Consider the following 25,179-nt stretch of genomic DNA (forward strand, 5'->3'; position numbering starts at 1 on the left):
AAAAATGACTGATAATGGGAAGAGCTAAGGGCACATCACCTCCTCATTGTTTTTCACAAAATTCAAGAGCCTTATAATGAGGAATGTAGTTAAACTCAATTTGAAGGATATTTTACAAGGCATCTGATCAGTGCTCAAAAATCTGAAGGTCAGGTGGGCGACTGACACAGCAGTTAAGATGTTGACCGAGATGCCTGAATCCCACATTGGAGTGCATTGGGTTTCAGCTCCAGCTCTAATGCCAATTCTGGCTTCCTGCTCATGTGTACACTGGGAGGCAGTATGTGATGGCTCAAGGAGTTGGGTCCCTGCCACCCACGTAGGGGAAGCTGGTAGAGTTCCTGGCTCCAGGCTTTGGCCTGGCCTAGCCCTGGCTGTTGCTGGCACTTGGAAAGTGAACAAGCAGATGGGAGATATTTCTCTGCTTTTCCAATAAATAAAATAATCTAAAGGCCATTAAAGACAAGGGATGAATGAGGAGCTGTCATAGACTGGAAGAAACCTTATAAGGAAAAAAGAAAAATATCATTTGGTGGAAAAACTGGTGAAATCTGAATAAGGACTGTAGTTCAGTGTAATTTTACCAGTGTTAATGTACCAGTTCTGATAACTGTACCACCACTATGTGGGATGTTACCATTGGAGAAAGCTGGGTGAAGCAGGAGTTCTGCAAAAATTATTGCAAAATAAAACTTTGTAGACTTGGATACCAAGGACTGATTATCAAATGCTGGAAACATCAGGAACTCGTTTAGCAAGGGAAGAAGTGCTGCAGTGACTGGACCCCAAAACATGCTGGAAGACAGGCCCAGGACGATCACTGCTACCGTGCACCTGCAGAACCAGACCCTACGAAAGATCACAATTCCAGAAGCAGAAAAGACAATATTGAAGTTATGTGCCTGGAGCCAAAATGAAGGTGTACAGGCACCTGGAGGTAGGACTAACAACCTTGACTGTCAGACTTACAAGTTAATGGAGTTTAGGGCCGGCGCCGCGGCTCACTAGGCTAATCCTCCGCCTAGCGGCGCCGGCACACCGGGTTCTAGTCCCGGTCGGGGCGCCGGATTCTGTCCTGGTTGCCCCTCTTCCAGGCCAGCCCTCTGCTGTGGCCAGGGAGTGCAGTGGAGGATGGCCCAGGTGCTTGGGCCCTGCACCCCATGGGAGACCAGGAAAAGCACCTGGCTCCTGGCTCCTGCCATCGGATCAGCGCGGTGCGCCGGCCGCAGCGCGCCAGCCGCGGCGGCCATTGGAGGGTGAACCAACGGCAAAGGAAGACCTTTCTCTCTGTCTCTCTCTCTCACTGTCCACTCTGCCTGTCAAAAATTAAAAAAAAAAAAAAAAAAAAAAAGTTAATGGAGTTTAGTCTGTGGTGACCTAAGAATTTAAGCAGAGGAGAGGCCTGAGATCTATTCCACAGATCATTCTGAAGCAGGAGAGAAGACGGGACTGGAGGGCATTCGGAAACGGAAACACTAAAGACAGGAGGCTGTTATGCTGAAAGAAGTCAGGGATGAAGGACATGGGGCAGCGGGGCAGCTCTGAGGCAGGGTTTTCACAACAGTTTGAGACAGCATTTGGAGACCAATTAGAAGGGGTGGCCGAATTAGTCACAGAAGACAGGACTGTGGTATCTGAGTAGCAGTGCAGCGAAACAATTAAGATGCGGGCTCTGAAGTCAAGACAATCCTAGATTCCAGTCTGTACACTTTCCATTTCAAAGCAGCAGACATTATTCAGTCGCTTTCAGCCTCTATTTTACCTGTACAATAGAGACAATCATTCCTCTCAGAGTGGCTAGAAAAGCTAAATAACAGGGCATGTAGTGTACATACATAGTGATAAATGTTGACAGTTTTGGGACCAAATGAATAAGGTGTGGCATTGGTTGCTATGACAGGGAAGACAAATAGAAAAGATGTGAGGGGCTAGTGCTGTGGCTTAGTGGGTTAAAGCCATGGCCTGCAGTGCCGGCATCCCATATGGGTACCAATTTAAGTCCTGGCTGCTCTGCTTCCGAACTAGCTCTCTGCTATGGCCTGGAAAAGCAGAAGATGGCCAAAGTCCTTGGGCCCCTGCACCCGTGTGGGAGACACAGCTCTGGCCACTGTAGCCATCTGGGGAGTGAACCAGCGGATGGAAGACCTCTCTCTCCCTCTGCCTCTGCCTTTCAAATAAATTAAGAAAAAAAAAAAAGAGAGATGTGAGTCAGAAATGAAGAAAAACAGCAGTACGGCTGTTTTCAGTGAACTGCAGGTGCAACTGCACATTCTTAAGGTCCTGCCCAAAAGAAGCCCTTCAGACACAACTGAAATGAGCTGGGTGTGATGGCAGCTCCTGCTCTGGAGTTGTGCGATGTGAGACTTTTTTTTTTAAAGATTTATTTATGTATTTGAAAGAGTTGCACAGAGAGAGCGAGCACTTCCATTTGCTGGCTTGGTCAGGCTGAAGCCAGGAGCCTGGAACTCCATCTGGTCTTCCATATTGGTGGTGTGGTCACAGGCACTTGGGCAATCCTCCACTGCTTTCCCCAGGCATATCAGCAGGTACGTGGATCGGAAGTGAAGTATGGGGCTGGCGCTGCGGCTCACTTGGTTAATCCTCCACCTGCGGTGCCGGCATCCCACATGAGCGCTGGTTCTAGTTCTGGTTGCTCCTTTTCCAGTCCAGCTGTTTGCTGTGGCCCGGGAGGGCAGTGGAGGATGGCCCAAGAGCTTGGGCCCCTGAACCCACATGGGAGACCAGGAAGAAGCACCTGGCTTCTGGCTTCGGATCGGCGCAGCGCTGGCCGTTGCGGCCATTGAGGAGTGAACCAACGGAAGGAAGACCTTTCTGTCTGTCTAACTCTACCTGTCAAAAAAAAAAAAAAAAAAAAGCCGGTGCCGCGGCTCACTAGGCTAATCCTCCGCCTAGCGGCGCCGGCACACTGGGTTCTAGTCCCAGTCGGGGCGCCGGATTCTGTCCCGGTTGCCCCTCTTCCAGGCCAGCTCTCTGCTGTGGCCAGGGAGTGCAGTGGAGGATGGCCCAGGTGCTTGGGCCCTGCACCCCATGGGAGACCAGGAAAAGCACCTGGCTCCTGGCTCCTGCCATCGGATCAGCGCGGTGCGCCGGCCGCAGCGCGCCAGCTGCGGTGGCCATTGGAGGGTGAACCAACGGCAAAGGAAGACCTTTCTCTCTGTCTCTCTCTCTCACTGTCCACTCTGCCTGTCCAAAAAAAAAAAAAAAAAGTGAAGTAGCCAGGACTCAAATGGGGACTTGAGTAAAGGATGCATCGCAGGCAGTGGCTTTACCCTCTCAGGCCCAAGGCTGGCCTCAAGATAAGTCTTCTTAAAAATTGGGTGAGAGTAGGCCGGCGCCGCGGCTCACTAGGCTAATCCTCCGCCTAGCGGCGCCGGCACACCGGGTTCTAGTCCCGTTTGGGGTGCCGGATTCTGTCCCGGTTGCCCCTCTTCCAGGCCAGCTCTGCTCTGGCCAGGGAGTGCAGTGGAGGATGGCCCAGGTGCTTGGGCCCTGCATCCCATGGGAGACCAGGAAAAGCACCTGGCTCCTGGCTCCTGCCATCGGATCAGCGCGGTGCGCCGGCTGCAGCGCGCCAGCCACGGCGGCCATTGGAGGGTGAACCAATGGCAAAGGAAGACCTTTCTCTCTGTCTCTCTGTCCACTCTGTCAAAAAAAAAATAAATAAATAAAAATAAATAAAATAAAATTGGGTGAGAGTAGAGGACTGGGGGAAGGTGGCCAGTTATATCCTTGTTGGGAGTACAGTGCCTGGGTTCAAGTCCCAGCTCTACTCCCAATTCCAGTTTCCTGCTAATGTACACCCTGGGAGGCGGTAGGTGATAATTCAAGTTCTTAGGCCTCTGCCACCCACCTATCAGACCTGGAGTTCCTGGCTCCTGACTTCAGCCTGGCTCAGTCCCAGCCAATGCTGGCATTTGGGCCAGCCAATGCTGGCATTTGGGAAATAAACCAGTGGATGGGAGCTCTGTTTGTCAAACTCAATTCCTATAGCCTTTCTCCATGGAGCCCATTTTAAAGGAAAGCATGATCATCTGGGTGTTCTCATAGGAAAAAAGGTCTACTGAAGTTGGTGAGCAGACCAGCCTGCTGAGAACAGCCAGTCATAGTAGCTAGCTAGTGGGTTCCTACACAGCACTCACAGTTGGAGGCATTTGGCATAGCAGTTAGGAGGCCATCTGGGACACCCACATCCCATAAACAGAGTGCCTGGCTGGGTTCAAATCTTGTTTTCTTTTTCCAATTCCAGCTTCCTGCTGATGTGTCCTGGGAGGCAGTAGATGATGACCCAAGTTCTTGGGTTCCTGACATTCATGTGGGAGACCCAGATTGAGTTCCAGGTCACTTCAGCCTGGCCCAGTCCTGGCAGTTTCAGGAATTTGGAGAGTGAACCAGCAGATGGAAGATCTTTTGCTCAGTTTCAAATAAATTTAAAAAAAGTTATTCAAATAGAAGCTTTATGTTTGTCAATGGCCCCTGCAGATGTATTCATCCTCAACACAGATACCAAATTCAATTTCACCTGAGTATCTCTTTCTAGTTTTTCTACTCCACAGAACAGGCTGTAACTTGCCACTTAGAATAGCAAGCAGAGAAAGTTTAATAGGAGTCAATCACAGAGAAGGATTCTCTGCAGGTGAGGAAAACCTTCTTACCCAAGACTAACAGAAAAGTGTGCAAATGAGGGACCAAACCAGTTTAATTATAAACAAAGTCTTACATCTTTTAAGGAAAGGCAAACGAACCAATCCCCTGAAGGAACTTTATAAAAGCACCTGGCTCTCCGTGATAGTTGCAGGGTTACCTGAGTATCTGAAAACAGTTCAAGAAAATAAAGGTACTCCAATACAGTAATATACAATCCAGTGCACTATTCCCTGTTTTTAGTTAATGAAAACATATAACAAACAATAGTGTAAATAACTCGAAGAGAAAAGGGCATGGGGTGGGGGGGGCTGGAGATACCAACACTACTGAGCAGAAGTCACCCCTAGAGGAGTGAAGAAGGATGGAGTTACAACCAAACAAAGACAGGAATACACACTGAGGAGAGGTGTAATTCCACGAGTCACCCTTGATAACACTGCAGATTATTAACCAAATCAATAAAAAGCAGTACAGTGAGCTTGACTGAAATAGTTCATTTAGGATGAGACCTTTGTGGGTAGCTGAGTTATACTTCATTAAAATTTCTGATGAAGCAACTTTGGCGTGTCAATCTCTTGATGAAAATCAGCAGCTGAATTTTAAATAGAGTTATTGTAAGTATTATGAAATTGGATTCTTCTGCACTGGCATGAGGCCACAAAAGACAGCAGAAAATCATTATTATGAGTTACTAGATCAGTTTTAAACCACTCCATTTGATGAAACAAGTGAGGTCCTTCCCTCCTGACCCAGGCTGTGGATCGCTATTTTCCCCAAACCCTGAAAAGAGCAGAAAAATAAGGCAATTGCTCATTTACCTTGTTTTTATTTCAATGTAACATGCAGTAAAAAAATTAACAGGATTTATTAGCATTTACAATGCTTACAAAGAAAAAGGACTTTTAAAAGCAATTTAGTTCAGATTTAAGAAAAGCTCTAATTAAACACTTACAATAAATCTATTTCCAAATGTTCAGTTTGGACCAAAATTTAATTTATGTCTGCTGTCTATTTGCAGAATTTTTATATAACCTCTGATTCTTGGGATATCCAGCCCCCATTTTCCTAACACAGCAGGGAAGACATATACATGTGGCCACTTAAATTAAAGGAAGATATGGAGTAGGGGAGATCCCAGGCTGCAAAAATATATACAAGCATTTACCTTTTCCAGAACTAAACATTTCTTCCATAAAAATATTAAATAGCCAAGCCCTATATAACTAGGGCCAGGACTACTTCAAATATAGCTATTCTGTATTTTAAAAATATAGGGCAGAAAGCCTTTTGGGTAATATTTATACATTTTCACACAATATTTCTAGGTCCCTAAGTGAATCATGAAGCATTATGTAGAACCAAAAAAAAAAGGTCTATTTTTTACATTATCTCTTAATTTAATCTCATAAATCTCTAGTAAATATTGCAGGAACTACATTTCAATATGAGAATTCACCTCAATAGGAAGTCTTAATAGAAGGCTTAATCTCCATAGCCATATATTATCAAAGTTCAGACTTATATAATGAATGGGTAGTTGGCAGACATTCGTTCTGTAAGACGAAGCAACAGCATTATTTCCCTTACCAAAAAAAAAAAAGGCAGAAAGTCCCTGTTTTGGAAACAACCAGGACTTTTCGACTTTTAGTATACCCTACTATTTTTCCTGGGGTATGTAAAATAAAAAACAAAGAATGTTGGGGAGAGCCTAATCTTCTATTACACTGAGAATTTCTGAATCAGGCAACCCTTTCACTCATGTAAGTCTCTGCTTTACGATGGCAGTGTCTTGGAGACAGATACACAAGTTAAAAAATGCTTTTGTGGTTGTTCTAGTTTGTAAACAGGAAGAGCAGATAGGAATAAAAATAATTCTTCTTTCTATATGGAATGGGAGCCTACTACTCTCCGCTTATTTTTAGCTTAATGCTGCTTGTTCATGCTCTCACACTGAAACATACCAGCGTCTCTGTTACATGAGTTAGAAGGCTGTCCTCAGGGTTCAGCTAGTACAGGGACTGCTGGCCAATAAAGTCAAATTTATCACAGCAGCCTTCTTAACTGTCTACGGTAGGCCAAGTTCAAAGAATTAACTATGTAGATGTTCAAAGTGCATTAATCAGTTACTAACGGAGCAGTCTAAAATTAAATAGTCATGGGAAAAAAGGAAAATCTGCTCAATTTTTGTGAGTGAAAAGGATATTACAGATGAGGGATATTAATCCAATACAGTACAATGTAAAGAATGGCAATGGTTACTCCACCATGTGTCAAAGAAATGAAAAATCTGAAGACTTCTAATTCATGCAGAGAATATAATTCTGTGGTTACTAGATGTTACCACCTTCTCTTTAGCCAGTACCACAGTTCTTCCTCCTAAATGAAAATATAATTTAGAAGCTGTTTCATTGACCTCTGATTGGACTAGAAAAGTACTCTGGTTACAATTTGAACTCCTTAGCAATAATTAAACATAATTGAAGTTGTTGGATTAAAATAAAATTGTAAGATACAAATATCATCAATGATGGTCTTAGATGAATTCAGCTAGATGAATTCCAATTCTAAATTAACTTTTAGAAACAGTGAAGGAACCATGGTGTCAATATTGTTTGCAAAGTTTAGTATTTTCAAGGCAATTAAAACAATCAAACTTCCAAATGAGGAGAGGTGTGAAGTCGTTTGTGGGCGAGGAGCAACTTTTCCCTGAAGTCACACAAAGCTACTCTGTAGAAGAGATGGAAGAGTCTTGCATCACTTCCAGGAATAACATCAAAATGATGCACGGATTCATGCTCCAGAAAGGAAAAACAGTCAGGCCAGGCTGAAATGAGAGGAAGAGCACAAGCTCTAGGTCTGTTCACATCCCCAGAAACTGGGCCAAGCCTGTGTTTTTAACATATACCTCTCATCAAGAGGCTTAACAGGAAGATCTTGTATATTGCTGTTACTAAGGGACTTCCCGGCATATCTGCAGAATCTCAAAAATACAAAACCCTACTCCCAAGTGAGACTTCTGACACAAATATAAAATTGTTAAGGAAACAATCTAGTAGAATAAGACAGGGCAGATTTCATTGCTGTTAAATCTCATGTTAAGTAAGGTTTCACAAGTCATTTGCAGATAAGATTTCTGGAAGTGCTGGAGAGAAATCCAGAATCACTGGGAGACAAATTTACTTATACTCAGTAACTCTCTAAAGTCACAGTCCAACTTTACAACAAGATGTGCAACAAGCAGAGAAGGAAAAGGACAAGCATTGCAAGTAAGTTCTTATCCTTTGGTGGCACAAGTTCTCAGAAGTTACTCTTGCCCGAATCCTTCTGTTTCTTCAATGGCAAACAACAGCTTTTCCTTCAGTTGCTCATAGCTCTTGTAGGGTGGCAGGTCCAGGCGGTTAAAACTGGGGAAAAAAAAAAAAAATTTGTAAGCTTGAGAAAAGGAAATATACAAAGAATCACATGGGCAGTGTAATAAAGCAAACACTGGTTTTAATTTCACTTATTTTCATTTGAAAGGAAGAAAGAGAGAGAGAAAAGAGGGAGAGATCTTTCACTTAGTAATTTACTCCCAAAAAGCTCACCAGAGTCAGGACTGGGTCAGGCTGACACCAACAGCCCAGAACTCCATCAAGGTCTCTCATATAAGTGTAGGTGTCAGGGACCCAAGCACTTGAGCCATTACCTGCCATCACCATCACACATCCCAGAGAGTGTATTAGCAAGAAACAGAGGAGCCAGGACTTGAACCAGGCCCTCTGATACAGGATGACTTAACCAAAGCACCAAATGCCTGCCACACAACACTGATTTTAAAGTCAGGCAAAACTGGGTTCAAATTCCAGCTCTGTCACCAGGTCTTTAAGCAAGTGCTCCCTAACTTACCAAGTCTCAGTTTCTGGTCTGCGAGAATGAGAGTAACAACAGTTATCTCTCAGAGGCAAGAAACAAGCACTCAGCACAGCACCAGGTGCTCCTCACATACTAAAATGCCCTCATTCACTCTGATCTTCCTCAGCGATCAGCAGATGTTCTCTGGAAAGGACCAGAGAGTAACTGTGGGCCATAGGGTCTCTTATCAAAATTTAAATTATACCCCTTTTCTAATAAAGATACTTATTTATTTATTTATTTGAAAGGCAGAGTTAGAGAAAGGTCTTCCATTCTCCGGTTCACTCCCCAGATGGAAGTGGAGCAGTTGGGACTCAAACCAGTGCCCATGTGGGATGCTGGCACTGCAGACAGTGGCTTTTACTTGCTACACCACAGTGCCAGCCCCTAAATTATACCTTTTTAAGAATAGGAAACTATTTTCTGCTCTAATATTCTATTCCCATTGAATTTCTCTGTCCTACTGGTGGCTGTGTTTTTTTTTTTTTTTTTAAGATTTATTTTATAGTAAAAAAATAAAAAAAAAAGGCTTATTTTATTTGAAAGCAGAGTGACAGAGAGGGAGAAAGTCAGAAAGAGATCTTCCATCTGCTGGTTCATTTCTCAAATGGCCACAACAGCTTGGTCTGGGCCAGGCCAAAGCTAGGAGCCTGGAACTCCATCCAGATCTCCCATGTGGATGGCTGCTTTCTCAGGCACATCAGAAGGGAGTAGAATGGGAAGAGCAGCGGGGACTTGAATCAGTGCTCCAGTATGTCACAGTGTCACAGGCAGAGGCTAAACCCACTGTGCCACAATGCCAGCCCCAGCTGTGAGTTTTTAAAAGGACATCTTGTAATATGGGGGCCTATCAGTATCATTATAATACATAATGAATCTGTCCCAAAGCCTTGTCCTCATATATTTTTAGGATAAGGTTTAGAAAAATCTTTGCCATTGGGCGGGCGCTGCAGCTCAATAGCCTAATCCTCCGCCTCGCGGCGCCGGCACACCGCGTTCTAGTCCCAGTCCGGTTGCCGGATTCTGTACAGTTGCCCCTCTTCCAGGCCAGCTCTCTGCTGTAGCCTGGCAGTGCAGTGGAGGATGGCCCAAGTGCTTGGGCCCTGCACCCCATGGGAGACCAGGAGAGGCACCTGGCTCCTGGCTTCGGATCAGCACAGTGCACCGCAAACGGCAAAAGGAAGACCTTTCTGTCTCTCTCTCTCTGTCCACTCTGCCTGTCAAAAAAAAAAAAAAAAAAAAAAAAAAAAAAAAAAAAAGAGGCAGCCAATGGAGGGTGAAAAATCTTTGCCATAGGGGAAAAAAAAATGCTGCCATGAAAAGAAATGTACATCTAGTGTTAGTTCTTGCAAATGGAAACATGCATCCTGACAAAGTAATGAGGCTGGTTTACAGGTGTACCTGAGCTAAGTTGTTTGCAACACTATAACTGCAGCACAGCAAAGTCTGTTCCAAGTTGGAAAATAAGGGATTAAAGGTGAGATCAAAATGTGTCTAAGAGGAAAATGCAGATATTAATTGTATTTCTATACACTAGCAATCAACAATCAAAAAATGAAATTAACAATCCCAGGGGCAGCTGTCTGACAGAGGTGAGGAAGCCACTTGGCTGGTGTTGTAACACAGCAGGTTAAGCTGCCACCTAGGACACTGGCATCCCATATGGAAGCACTGGTTTGAGTTCCAGTTGCTCTGCTTCCCACTGAGCTACCTGCTAATGCACCTGGGAAAGCAGGGAGACCCGGATGGAGTTCTAGGCTCCTGGCTTTGGTCTGGCCCAGTCCTGGGGAGTGAATACAGCCATTTGGGGAGTGAATCAGCAGATCAAAGATCTCTCTACCCCCTGCCTTTCAATTAATTAATTAATTAAAAGAAGAAGAAGAAGAAGAGCAACAACTCCTGCTGCTACTTGGGATGCCTGCATCTCGTATCAGAGTGCCCGGTGATGGCGGGGGTGGGGGGGTGGGGGTGGGGGTGTTCAAGTCCCAGCTCTGCTCCTGATTCCAGCTCCCTGCTACTGCACATCCTGGGAGGCAGTGGTGATGGCGCAAGTAGTTGTATCTCTGCCATCCACTGAGAGATCCAGATTGAGTTCCTAGCTCCTGGCTTCAAGCTGATATAGGAATCTGGGGAGTGAACCAGTGGATTGGAGATCACTGTCTCTTCCTTTCGAATTAAAAAAAAAAATCCACTTATAATAGCATCAAAAAGAATGCTAAATAAATTTAAGAAAAAAAGTGTTAAGACTTACACAATGAAAACTATAAAACATTGTTAAAATAGATGTGAAAATGGAAAGACATCCACATTCATGGATCAGAAGACTTCATATTTGTTAGATGAGGGAATTTTTTTTTTAAATTTTTTTTGACAGGCAGAGTGGACAGTGAGAGAGAGAGAGAGACAGAGAGAAAGGTCTTCCTTTGCCGTTGGTTTACCCTCCAATGGCCGCCGCGGCCGGCACACTGCGGCCGGCACACCGCGCTGATCCGAAGGCGGGAGCCAGGTGCTTCTCCTGGTCTCCCATGGGGTGCAGGGCCCAAGCACTTGGGCCATCCTCCACTGCACACCCGGGCCACAGCAGAGAGCTGGACTGGAAGAGGGGCAACCGGGACAGAATCCGGCGCCCCGACCGGGACTAGAACGCGGTGTGCCGGCGCTGCTAGGTGGAGGATTAGCCTAGTGAGCCACGGCGCCGGCCGACAATATTCTCTTAATTGATCTACCATTTCATACAAAAATCCCAACTGAATCCTATGTAGAGATAGGCAAGTTGATCCTAAAATTCATATGGTATCCAGGGAGTCCAGAATAGTCAGGACAACCTTGAAATAGCTGAGGATACACACCTCCAAATTTCAAACTTTTGATAAAACTACAGTAATAAAGGCAATGTGCTGCTGCCATTAAAGATAGAGATCAACAGGACAGAACTGAAAATTCAGAAATTAAAACCATATTTTATAATCAATTAATTTCAACAAGGGTGCCAAGATCATTCAATGGGAGAAAGAATAGTATAGATGATACTGAGACAACTGGATATCTATATGTAAAAAATGAAGGTGGGGCCAGCATCGTGACATACTAGGTTAAGCCACTGCCTGTAGCACCAGCATCACACACACATGGGCAATGGTTCAAGCCCTGACTACTCCACTTCCAATCCAGCTCCCTACTAATGAACCTGGGAAAGCAGCATAGGATGACCCAAGTGCTTGGGCCCCTATACCCACATGGCAGACCTGAAAAACTCCAGGTTCGAGGCTTCAGCCTGGCCTAGCCTTGGCAGTTGCAGCCATTTTTTTTTTTTTTTCCAAAGACTGATTTATTTGAAAGACAGAGTTATAGAGAGAGGTAGAGACAGAGGGAAGGAGAGAGAGAGATGTCTTCCAACTGCTGGTTCACTCCCCAAATGGCCACAATGGTCAGAGCTGAGCCGATCTGAAGCCAGGAGCCAAGAGCTTCTTCTGGCTTTACCACATGGGTACAGGGGCCCAAGGACTTGGGCCATCCTCCATTGCTTTCCCAGATGCATTAGCAGGGATCTGGATCAGAAGTGGAGCAGCCAGGACTCAAACCAGCACCCATATGGCATGCCAGTGCTGCAGGCTGGGGCTTTAACCCGCTGCGCCACAGCACTGGCCCCAGATGCAGCCATTTGGGGGAGTGAACCAATGGATGAAAGATCTCTCCCCCACCCCTGCCAACTCTACCTTTCAAATAAAAAAAAAAAAAAAAAAAAAAAAAAACAGATGCCTACCTTATACCATGAACAAAGAGAGACAATGGATCAGAGACCTAAATGTTAAGATCGAGGCCAGTGTTGTGCCACAGCAGGTTAAGCTGCTGCCTGCAATGCCAGCATATCATGTTTATCATAGCACTAGTTCAAGTTCTGGCTGTTCCATCCCCCAATCTCTCTACTAATGAATCTGAAAAAGTAGCATAGGATGACCTAGATACTTGGGCCCCTGCCATCCATGTAGGAGATGTAGATGGAATTCTGAGTTCCTGGCTTCAGCCTGGCCCAGCCCTGGCTGTTTCAGTTATTTATGGAGTGAACAAGCAGATGGAAGATCTCTTTCTCCGTCTCTCCCTCTGCCTATTAAATACATAAAATAAATTTTAAAAAAGATTTATTTTATTTATTTGAAGGGCAGAGGTACAGAGAGAGAGAAGAGAGAAGTCTTCCATCCACTGGCTTACTCCCCAAATGGTCACTACAGTCAGGGTTGGGCCAGTGTGAAGCCAGGAACCAGGAGCTTCAACCTGGTCTCCTCCATAGGTGCAGAGGCCCAAGAATTTGGCCATTTTCTGCCACTTTCCTAGGTGCATTAGCAGGGAGCTAGATCAGAAGTGGAGCAACCGAGACTCCAACCAGCGCCCATAAAGGATGCCAGCGTTGCAGGTGGTGGCTTAACCCATCATGCCACAATGCTGGCCCCAATAATTTTTTAAAAAATAAATAAATGTTAAGATCTAAAATTCTTAGAAGAAAACAAATCTTTGTGAAGTTCAGTTAAGCTATGGTTTCTCTGATAAGATATCAAGCATACATGTGAAAAAGAAAAAGACACATTTAACTTTATCAAAATAACCTACAAAATGGAAAAAAATCTGAAATTATATTTATATGATAAGGGATTGGTATCTGGAACATATAAAGAATTCTTGCAACACAATGAAAAGATACAAACAAAACAAACCAAGGAACTCCAAAAACATCAGTGAAGGATAAGAACTTCTCTAAAGATACAAATAGCCAGCAAGCACATGAAAAGATGCTCAACATCATTCATCATTAGTGAAACAAAGAAAAAAACCTGTGAGATACTACTTTAAATCCATTTGATCGGCTATTATCTAAAAACAGAAGACAACAATGGTGGTTCCCCAAAAACTTAAAAGAGAATTATAATATGACCTCTCAATTCTACTTCTAGATAAATGCCCAAAAGAATTAAAAGCAGGGACATGAATAGATACTTACAAATCTTTGTTTTACAACAGCATTATTCAATATGGTCAAACGGTAGAAAGATCTCAAGTTTCTACTGATATGTGGATTAATAAAATGTGGTACATACAACAGAATATTATGCAACTTTGAAGAGGGAGGAAGTTATGATACAGGCTACAATACACACAAACCGTAAAGGCATTATTTTAAGTAAAATAAGTCAATCACAAAAGGACAAACAGGCCATGATTCTACACTTAAAAAGTACTTAAAGGAGTCAAAAATCATAGAAACTCAGTAGAATGATGCCTGCCAGAAACAGAAAGCATAGTAGTGAGGCATACTAATTCAATTTTATAAGATGAAGTTAGAGATGGACAGTGGTGACTGCCTAACAGTGTGAATGTACTTAATGCCAATCTACACACACAAAAATGGTTAAAATTGGGTTCAGCAGTGTGGAACAGCAGTAAACCTGCTGCCTGCAACGCAGGCATCCATCTGGGTACCAGTTTGTGTCCTGGCTGCTCCATTTCTGAACCAGCTTGCTGCTGATGGCCTGCGAGAAGCAGAAGATGGTACAGTGTTTTGGCCCCTGCCACCCACATGAGAGACCCAGATGAAGATCCTGGCTCCGGCCTGGCTTAGCCCTGGCTATTGCAGCTATCTGGCGAGGGAACCAGTAGAGGGAAGATTCTCCCTGCCTCTCCCCATCTCTCTCTCTAACTCTACCATTCAAATAAATGAATAGAATTAAAAAAAAGGTTAAAATGACAAATTTTATGTTATATATATTTTAAAAGGGAATTAAATACTGGCATATACTACAATGTGGAAAAACTTGAAACATCATGCTATGTGAAAGAAGCCAGATACAAAAGGCTACATACATCTTGTATGATTCCATTTATAGGAAATGTTTGTAATAGAAAAATCTGCAGAGACAGAAAGTAGTTACCAAGAGCGGCAAATGGGGAGTGACTGCTAAATTTATACAGTTCCTTTTTGTGATGAAAAACAATGTTCTGTGGTCTGATGTCATGGCATAGCAGCTAAAGCTGCCACATGTGATGCCAACATCCTATATGAATGCCAGTTCCAGTCATGGCTGTTCTACTTCCAATCCAGCTCCCAGCTAATGTGCTTGGAAAAGCACCAAAAGACAGCCCAAGTAAGTACTTGGGCCCTTTACCCATGTGGGAGACCTGAAAGAAGCTCCTGGCTTCAGGCTGCTCTAGTCCTAGCCATTGCAGCCATCTAGGGAGTGAGCCAGTGGATGGAAGATCTCTCTCTAACCGTACCTTTTAAATAAATAAAATAAATCTTTAAAAAAAATGTTCTATAATTAGATAGTGGTGAAGTTCGTATAACCCTATACATATTTTAAAAACTACTGAATTGCACACTTTAACAGTGTGAGTTTAATGTATGTGAATTACATATCAAAGAAATTGTTATTTATTAAAGACAACTTGAAGTGGATGTTGTGGTGCAGCACGTTAAGCCACAGCCTGGGACACCAGCACCACATACTGTAATGCCAGTTTTAAGTCACAGCTACTTCACCTTCAAACAGCTTCCTGCAATGGGCCTGGAAATCAGCAAATGAAGTCCCGACTACTTGAGACCCTGCCACCCACGTGGTAATTTCTAGCTCCTGGCTTTGCTTTAGCTTTGTCTAGCTCTGGCTATTTGTGGGCATTTGGGGAGTGAACCAATAGATGGAAGATCTCTCTATCACTTTGCCTTTCCTTCTTTCTGTCTTTTTGAAGATTTACTTATTTATTTTAGAGGGAGAGAGAGAGAGGGAGATGGGGAGTGGGGGGAGAGAGGGGTAGAAGTAGAGAGGAGGAGAGGGAGACAGGGAGAGAGGGAGATGGGGAGAGAGGGAGGGGGGGAGATATCTTCTCTCCCCAAATTGCTGCAACAGCTAGAGCTGAGCCAGAAGCCAGGAACTGCTTTTATAGGCACATTAGCAGGGAGCTGGATCAAAAGTGGAGCAGCTGGGACCATAACTGGCACTCACATGGGATGCTGGCATTGCAAAGAGTGGAATAATCTGTGTACAATGCCAGCCCCTATCACTCTGCATTTCAACCAAACAAATAAAAAAATCTTTAAAAAAGAATTTTTTAGATCTATGTATGAAAATCTAAGGGAAAAGACATTAAACTGTCAAAAGATGAGAGTGGGGAAAAAAAGGAATATCCATATGCAACCACTGTAATATGTCCTAGAAAATAAAGTTCAAATATTATTGACATTAGGTTGAACCCTAACATATTATTGCATTTGAGGTAATAATTAAGGTTGGTTCTCAGTTTTATATATGTTTAGAGATGTGGTTAATACATTTAAAATGAGAAAATACGGGTGGCCATTGTTACATGGGTTAAGATGCCACTTAAGGGGACCACACTGTGGCAGAGTGGGTAAGGCCACTGCCGGCAGTGCCGGCATCCCATATGGGCACTGGTTCGAGTCCCGGCTGCTGCACTTCCAATCCAGCTCTCTGCTGTGGCCTGGGATAGCAGCAGAAGATAGCCCAAGTCCTTGGGCCCCTGCGCCCATGTGGTAAACCCAGAAGAAGCAGAAGGAAGATATTTTTCTCTCTTTTTTTTTTTTTTTTTTCTTTTTGACAGGCAGAGTGGACAGTGAGAGAGAGAGAGAGAAAGGTCTTCCTTTGCTGTTGGTTCACCCTCCAATGGCCGCTGTGGCTGGCGCACTGTTCTGATCCAATGGCAGGAGCCAGGTGCTTCTCCTGGTCTCCCATGGGGTGCAGGGCCCAAGGACTTGGGCCATCCTCCACTGCACTCCTGGGCCACAGCAGAGAGCTGGCCTGGAAGAGGGGCAACCGGGGAGAATCCGGCGCCCTGACCGGGACTAGAACCCGGTGTGCCCGCATCACTAGGTGGAGGATTAGCCTATTGAGCCGCGGCGCCGGCCGCTTTTTTCTTTCTTTACCTTTCAAATAAAATAAAAGAGAGAAAATAGTATTTCTAGGGACAGGCACTGTGGCTTAGTAGGTTAAGCCTCTATGCGCAGTGCCAGCATGCCCTAAGGGCACTGGGTTCATGTCCCAGCTGCTCCTCCTGCAATCCAGCTTTCTGCTTAGGGCCTGGGAAGGCAGTGGAAAATGGCCAAATGCTTGGCCCTCTGTACCCACGTGGGAGATCTGAAGAAGCTCCTGACTCCTGGCTTCAGATCAGGCCAGCTCTGGCTGTTGCAGCCATTTGGGGAGTGAACCAGTGGATGGAGGACCAATCTCTTTGTCTCTCTCCCTCTCTCTCTCTGTCAGTAACTGCCTCTCAAATGAATAAATAAATCTTAAAAAAAAAAAAAAAAAAAAAAAAGGATTTCTGGTCACCATATTAGAAAGTAGAGCTCTCAACTTTGCGTTCTTTCAGAGAAAAAAGTAATCAAATATTACATTTAAAGAAAATTACAGAGGTGGAGAAAGGCACTGGCTTCAAATGAGCAAAACTGATTATTTTGGAATGAAGGAAATAACAAAATTTAGGGTAAAGAAAACACTCTAAAACTGGACTGTGCGGAAAGCAGGTTAAGCCAACGCCTGTGATGCCGGCAGTCCACAAGAGTGCCGATCCAGTCCTGGCTGCTCTACTTCCAATCCAGCTTCCTGCTAGTGCCCTGGGAAAAGCAGCAAAAGATGGCTCAAGTGTTTGGGTTCCTGCCAACATTGTGAGGCCCGGATGAAGCTCCTGGTTCTTGGCTCCAGCCAGGCCCAGACCTGGCTGTTGCGGCCATTTAGGGAGTAAAATAGCAGACGGAAGATCTCTTTCTGGGCCTCTACCTCACCATCTCTGTAATTCTACCTTTCAAATAAATAAATCTCTCTAAAAAACAAAAACAAAAACAAATAAACACTCCCAAACTGGACTGTAGTAATGAGTATACTCCTCTGTAAATGTACTAAATATCATAGAATTAAAAGAGATAAATTTTATGGTATATACATTATGCCTCAATAAAAACTACTTTAAAGGCCAGCACTGTGGCGTGTGGCAGGTAAAGGTGCCACCTACAGTGCTGGCATCCCACATGGGCGCCAATTCCAGTACAGCTCTCTGCTGTGGCCTGGGAAAGAAGTAGAAGATGGCACAAATCTTTGGGCTCTTGCACCCATGTGGGAAAACCTGAAAGAAGCTCCTAGCTCCTGGCTTTGGATAGGCACAGCTCCAGCTGTTGTGGCCAGTTGGGAAGTGAACCAGCAGATGGAAGACCTCTCTCTCTCTCGCTACTCCTTCTCTCTGTGTAACTCTTTCAAATAAATAAATAAATCTTTTTTTTTTAAAGCTGCTAAAAATAATTGTGTGCCGAGGCCAGCGCCATGGCTCAATAGGCTAATCCTCCGCCTTGCGGCACAGGCACACCAGGTTCTAGTCCTGGTTGGGGCACCGGTTTCTGTCCTGGTTGCCCCTCTTCCAGGCCAGCTCTCTGCTGTGGCCAGGGAAGTGCAGTGGAGGATGGCCCAAGTGCTTGGGCCCTGCACCCCATGGGAGACCAGGAGAAGCACCTGGTTCCTGCCTTCGGATCAACATGGTGCGCCGGCCACAGTACGCTGGCCGCGGCGGCCATTGGAGGGTAAACCAATGGCAATAGGAAGACCTTTCTCTCTGTCTCTCTCACTGTCCACTCTGCCTCTCAAAAAAATAAAAAATAAATAAAATAAAAATAATTGTGTGCCAAAGGTAAAATATTTCATTTTGAAATTTTTAAAGTTTTTTTTTTAATTTATTTATCTGAAATGTAGAACTAGAGAAGAGGAAGAGAGAGAGATATTTTCCATTCATTGGTTCACTCCTTAAATGGCTGCCACAGCCAGAGCTCGGCTAGGGTGAAGCAGGAGCCAGGAGCTTCTTCCAAGTCTTCCACATGGTTGGCAGAGGCCCAAGGACTTGGGCCATCTTCCACTGCTTCCCCCAGATGCGTAAGCAAGGAGCTGGATCAAAGTGAGGCAGCCAGCCCTGTACCAGTGCCCATATGGGATGCTGACATCGCAGGTGGTGTATGCCACAACGTTGGCCCCACTCATTTTGAATTTCTAACACTTTGAACAGCTACAGGATAACTGTAAAATGCTATTTTTTCCATTGTTTCTGATCTTACTTACCAAGTATGACTTCTGGGTAACCAATTCTCCTTTCCAACTTTTTCAATGCAGAATTTCTGTGGTCCATTGCTCCCTAAAACATAATGAAATAATAAACAGTTCATTAGTCCAGTGGTTCTGAAAATGTAATCCCTACTCCAGCAGCATCAGCATAATCATGGAATTTGTTGGAATCACAAATCCAAAGGCCCTACCCCAAAGCCCACAGAGTGAGAAGCTTTACATGGGGAGCTAAGCGATGTTTCTGTTAAGCTTCCAGGTAATTGTGACACACAAAAGTCTGAGGACCATTTCGTTAACATATCCCCAAGAGGAACGGGGCATATATATAGTTATATCTAGAATTCCTTAGCTAGAATGATTAATAATAGCTCACATAAGTCTAAAAAGCTTAATTTTAGTTGTTTTAAATATAATAGAGAAATTACAATCTACTGCTTTATAAAATAAAACGTAAGTACAAAATTTTTGAAACTTTATTAAATGTAAATATCCTAGTAAATCGCACTTAGAGATCCTGTAGCAAATATATACCTACACTAATACCCACACCTACACACCAATTCTGTTGCCTCTCATTTATCTTCTGAAGATAGCTATAAATGGGGATCATATAGCACTGATTTTATTTTTTAAAAGATTTATTTATGAAAGGCAGAGTTAGAGAGAGAGAGAAGGAGAGAGAGAAAGATCTTCCACCAGCTGGTTCACTTCTCAAATAGCCAAAACAGCTGGAGCTGGGCTGCTCTGAAGCTACAAGCCAGGAGCTTCTACTACTGGGTCCCCCATGTGGGTGTAGGGGTCCAAGCACATGGGCTATCTTCTGCTGCTTTTCCCAAGTACATTAGCAGGCAGCTGGATTGGAAGTGGAGAAGCCAGGACTCAACCAACACCCATATGGGATGCTGGCACTGCAGGCGGCGGCTTTACCCGTTACACCATAGCTTCGGCCCCAGCACTGGTTTTCTAAAAGGCCACTACTACTCCCTAGAAATATTTACGTCTGGTCATAATGATTGGAACTAGCCATATATTCTAAATGTTCTGCAATATAGGAGACCATCATGCACAAGGAATTTTCTCATGTCCCACCTGACTAAACCTAGTATAAACACAAATTGGTAAGATTATTGTATTTAACAACAGATTGTTTTTGAAAGTAGTTACATAAAAATAAGTTAAGAAACATGGGAAATGATCATTATTTCAAAAGGACAGTTAAAATTATCATGCTAGGATCAGCATTGTGGTGCTCTGGGTTAAGCTGCTGCCTGCAAGACCAGCATCTCATATTGGAGCACAAGTTTGAGTCCTGGCTGCTCTACTTCCACAGCCCCCTGCTAATGGTCCAAATTTTTGGGCCACTGCAAGGCATGTGGAAGATCTAGATGTACTTCTGGGCTTCTGGCTTTGACCTAGCCCAGCCCCAGCCATTGTAGCCATTTGAGAAGTGAACCAGTGGCATGTTCCAGAAATTAAATGATGATGAAGATATGGCTCTATATCTCAAAGGGCTCCTAGACTAATAGGGAAGAGTGGTTCTGAACACAACAGGGAAAGTACAAATCACTACTGCACATTCTTATATCATTAATAACAACCAATAGTGCTTGGCTCATAGGAGTCACTGAACTGTTTACCAAATGACTAACTGAATGAATAAACAGACATACACACATAAGAGTGCCATCCTATTGAGTTTAACTGTGGCATCTAGCCTGAGGTCAAAGTTTGTTAATTTCTTTTCTTTTTTTTTTTTTTTTTTTTTTAGAGACAGTGAAGGCACTGCTCTTTTTTTTTTTTTTTTTGACAGGCAGAGTGGACAGTGAGAGAGAGAGACAGAGAGAAAGGTCTTCCTTTTGCCGTTGGTTCACCCTCCAATGGCTGCCGCGGCCGGCGCGCTGTGGCCGGCGCACCGCGCTGATCCGATGGCAGGAGCCAGGAGCCAGGTGCTTTTCCTGGTCTCCCATGGGGTGCAGGGCCCAAGCACCTGGGCCATCCTCCACTGTACTCCCTGGCCACAGCAGAGGGCTGGCCTGGAAGAGGGGCAACCGGGACAGAATCCGGCGCCCCGACCGGGACTAGAACCCGGTGTGCCGGCGCCGCAAGGCGGAGGATTAGCCTAGTGAGCCGCGGCGCCGGCGTTAATTTCTTTTTTAAAGTTTATTTATTTGAAAGGCAAGGGTTACAGAGAGGGAAAAGGAGAGGGAGAGGGTGAGGGAGAGAGAAAGGGAGAGAGAGAGAAAGGGAGGGGTGGAGAGAGAGAAAGGAGGGGGGGGAGAGAGATAAAGGGGGAGGGAGAGAAAGAGAGAGAGAGAGAGAGAGAAAGGATCATTCCTTCTCTTTCATCTGCTGGTTCACTTCCCAAATGGCCACACAACTTGGGCTGGGCCAGGCTAAAGGCAGGAGCCGGGAACTCTAATTGGGTCTCCCACATAGGTGCAGGGCCCCATCTTCTGCTGTCTCTCCAGGCGCAATAGAGGGAGCTGGACTAGAAGTAGAACAGCCAGAACTTGAAGTGGGATGTCACCACTTAACCTGCTGCATCCCGAGAACCAAAAATTCCTACAGAGTGATTTACAAGTTTACACAAACACAAGGTAACTTGTCTTTGTTACTTCTTTAAGTTGTAGATATATTTATCTAATAGCAGTGTGACAACAATTTTGGATAGGAAAAATGACTTTCCTACATACCCATGAGGTCAGCAAATCCTCCTACTGGCAATCGGCAGGTTCCAGTAACAAACTGCAGAAGTCGCATTCTCTTCTCATTATCTATTTCTTTAACAAACTGTTAAAAGCACATTTAAAGAGATACATAGGTCATATGTTACACTGAGCACACTAAATAATAGAAATGATCAAGTCTTAAAGGAAACCCTGGTGTCAGCTGTACTAGATAATGACTTCTGGATGAAGCTGGCCTTTCCATGTTTGTCAAAGCCAAACTAACTTACCTCTATATAGATTCTAGAACCACGCCTTTAAAGGGAGAAAAAGAAGGACTTGGGCCCCACAGCTTGCTACTCATGTACTTTCAAGATAAGCTCTTCTAGGGTAGCCCCACTCTGCTAGATCTGCCTGTCTAAAAGGGACATTCAGGCATAAGATGCAAGGCATGGTTCATTACAGATTTAGTTTTATGAATGAATGAAATCAAACTCATAGAATTCTAATCTAGATATATCCCAATAATATCACAATGCTCTTTAGGTTGTGGTATAGCTAGACCAGAATTATGTGGGTTTTCTCTACTACAATTCTAACTCAAAACATTAGGCTTTAGGAGGATGTCTGTAGCCTATAGCACAATTACTCTGGTACACCCAAATACATTTTCAAAAATTACTTATTTGTTTGAGAGACAGAGAAACAGCAAGCCAGTTTCTATTGCTGATTCACTCCCCAGATGCCTACAATAGCTAAGACTGAGCCAGGTCTAAAGCTAGGTCTAAGGTGCTGGAACTGAATCCAGGCCTTCCATGTGGTTGGCAGAAACCAACTACTTGCCATTACCACTGCTTCCCAGGGTCCGCAGTAGCAGGAAGCTGGAGTCAGGCCAAGACCAAATGCGGGACACAGATGTCAACACTGTTAGGTTAAAAGCCCAGCTTGGATCAGCCAAGTGTATTTTGTGAGTGATAATTTTTCACCTATTGTGCTCCCACGTGGGTGCAAGGGTCCAAGCACTTGGGCCATCTTCTACTGCTTTCCCAGGCCATAGCAAGAGCTGGATAGGAAGTGGAGCAGCCTGGTCTCGAACCCGCGCCCATATGGGATGCCGGCACTGCAGGCAGTGGCTTTACCCACTAAGCCACAGCACCGGCCCCATGTGCAGTTATTTTAAAATGTAAACCTTAAGTTACAGAAATTCTTTTGTTTCTCACGTGAATTTCTTAACATGTACAGCAGACACTTTTTAAAACAACATAAAATATACCATTTCATCCATGTTAAGAGTATAGCTAGGGCTAGTGCTGTGGCACACTGGGTAAAGCCACTGCCCACAGTGCCAGCATCCATTAAGAGAACCGGTTTGAGTACCTGCTGCTCCACTACTGATCCAGCTCTCTGCTATGGCCTGGGAAAGCAGTAGAAGACGGCCCAAGTCCTTGGGACCCTGCACCTGCGTGGGAGACCCGGAAGAAGCTCCTGGCTCCTTTCTTTGGACTGGCTCAGCTCCAGCCATCGCGGCCAATTGGGAGTGAACCAATGGATGGAAGACCCTTCCTCTGTGTAACTCTGACTTGCAAATAAATAAATAAATCTTAAAAAAAAAAAAGTACAGCTCAATGGCATTAAGTATAATCAATGTTATATAATCTTCACCACATTGCCAGAACTTTTTCATCACCCCAAACAAAAACTACGTATATATTAAACATAGTTCCAATTTGATTTCTAGTAGCCCTTGGTAACCTCTATACTACTATATTTCTCTATGAATCTGCCCATTCTAGGAACCTCATATAAATGGAATCACATGATAGCTCCCTTTCTATTTGGATTACTTAACTTTTATTAAAATTCACAGTTTTTAATGTTTATTCCTTTGGCATGCCATTCTTCTTTAAGGATGAATATCCCATCACAAACATACAAGCCTACATCCCTCACATTTTGTTTACCTACTCATCCATTGATAGGCATTTAGATTATTTTCTCCTTTTGGTGATAATGAATAATATTACTATGAACACTGGTAAATAAGTATTTAAATGTCTGCTTTCAGGCCAGCGCTGCGGCTCACTAGGCTAATCCTCCACCTAGTGGCGCCGGCACACTGGGTTCTAGTCCCGGTCAGGGCACCGGATTCTTTCCCGGATGCCCCTCTTCCAGGCCAGCTCTCTGCTGTGGCCAGGGAAGGCAGTGGAGGATGGCCCAAGTGCCTGGGCCCTGCACCCCATGGGAGACTAGGAGAAGCACCTGGCTCCTGCCATCGGATCAGCGCGGTGCACAGGCCGCAGTGCGCCAGCCATGGCGGCCATTGGAGGGTGAACCAACGGCAAAAGGAAGACCTTTCTCTCTGTCTCTCTCTCTCACTATCCACTCTGCCTGTCAAAAAAAAAAAAAAAAAAAGTCTGCTTTCAATTCTTTTGAGTATATACCAAGAAGTGAAATTGTTGAATCATGTTAATTCTATGTTTAAATTTTTATGCCAAACTATTTTTCACAGAGGCACACTATTTTACACACTCACTAGCAATGCATGAGGGTTCTAATGTTTCTACATCCTCATCTACAATTGTTATTTTCCATTTTAAAAAATAATACTAATGGGTATGAAGTGTTTTTGATTTGCACTTCAATAATGACCGACGTCACTGCACATCCTTTCAGGTGCTTACAGCAGAAATTTTTTGAGATTTCCATTATGATTCTAACACAGGTCTCTTAGACCTTGCACTTGAACATTATAAAATTCTTAATGAAATATGGATGATGAAAAACACTATGTAAATATAAAATTCCAAAAGCATTTAAATCAAATGCAGGTAAATCTCAACATCTGGAATTATTTTACACTCTGGGCAAACGTACAAGTCTGTGTTTATTTGGTAAAAGTATTAAAAGAATGCTGTAAAAATCTGTAATTGTCTATTATAATGCACACACTGGTATTCATTTTGGTGACTCATTTCCATATGTGATAAGCAAATTTTTAAAAATTCTGTTTGTATACCACGAGAAATAGTTTTGAGACAAACCTGCCAGAACCACATGATCTGTTTGCTTGTCCGAGTGTAATGACGGTAAATGGCATGTCTTTGCCAGTCATTCAAATCAATCTCTTGCATTCCACATAAAAGGACCTTCAGAGATGAAAAAGATAAAAGTTTCATTAGGTGACTGTACAAAAAAAATGTTAGACATAGATTTAAAAAAAAGACTAATATCACACACAACTTTAATAAATATATTAAATCAGCATGCTTCAGCTAATAAACTGTACAACATTTTATCTAGGAGCAGGCATCTGTCACAGCAGTTAAGACACCGTTTAGGACACTTGTGTACATTGTAGTGCCTGGAATAAGTCTGTGTCTTTTTTTTAAATTTTTTTTTTTAATTCATTTAAAAAGCAGATGTACAGAGAGGAGACGGGGAAAGAGAGAGAAAGGCTCCTATTACTCCCGTAATGGCTGCAATGGCAGGAGCCAGGAGCTTCTTCTAGGTCTCCCATGTGGGTGCAGGGGCCCAAGGACCTCAGGCCATCTTCTACTGCTTTCCCAGGCTATAGCAGAGAGCTGAAGCAGAAGTGGAGCAGCTGGGACTCGAACCAGCATCCAAATGGGAAACTGGAACTGCAGGCAGCAGCTTTACCCGCTATGCCAGTGCTGGCCCCTAAGTCTGAGGATTTTCCTTCTAATCCAGCTTCCTGCTAATGTGCATCCTGAGAGGCAGCAGGCTGATGGCTAAAGTGGTCCCTACCACCCATGTAGGAGACTCAAAGGGATTTCTGGGCTCTCAGCTTTGGTCTGTCCAAATCCACCCATTGTGAGCATTTAGGGAGTGAACCAGGG

At 44.0% G+C, this 25,179-nt stretch overlaps 1 protein-coding gene across 5 annotated transcripts in view; it reads right to left on the reverse strand.

Moving 5' to 3' along the window:
• Positions 1-5,471: 5,471 nt before the first annotated feature.
• ITCH (itchy E3 ubiquitin protein ligase) overlaps positions 5,472-25,179 on the reverse strand; it is a 126,407-nt gene continuing 106,699 nt past the window's right edge. For all 5 annotated transcript variants that reach the window (XM_070051924.1, XM_051846160.2, XM_070051923.1 and 2 more), the window contains 4 exons: positions 24,364-24,468; positions 21,350-21,446; positions 18,654-18,726; positions 5,472-8,069 (listed from right to left, as the gene is read on the reverse strand). In XM_070051924.1, the coding sequence (XP_069908025.1) occupies positions 7,970-8,069; positions 18,654-18,726; positions 21,350-21,446; positions 24,364-24,468 (375 nt within the window). In that variant the 3' untranslated portion in view covers positions 5,472-7,969. The remainder of the gene's footprint in view (positions 8,070-18,653; positions 18,727-21,349; positions 21,447-24,363; positions 24,469-25,179) is intronic.

The sequence above is a fragment of the Oryctolagus cuniculus genome, chromosome 11 (assembly GCF_964237555.1).
Source record: "Oryctolagus cuniculus chromosome 11, mOryCun1.1, whole genome shotgun sequence".
Taxonomy (NCBI): domain Eukaryota; kingdom Metazoa; phylum Chordata; class Mammalia; order Lagomorpha; family Leporidae; genus Oryctolagus; species Oryctolagus cuniculus.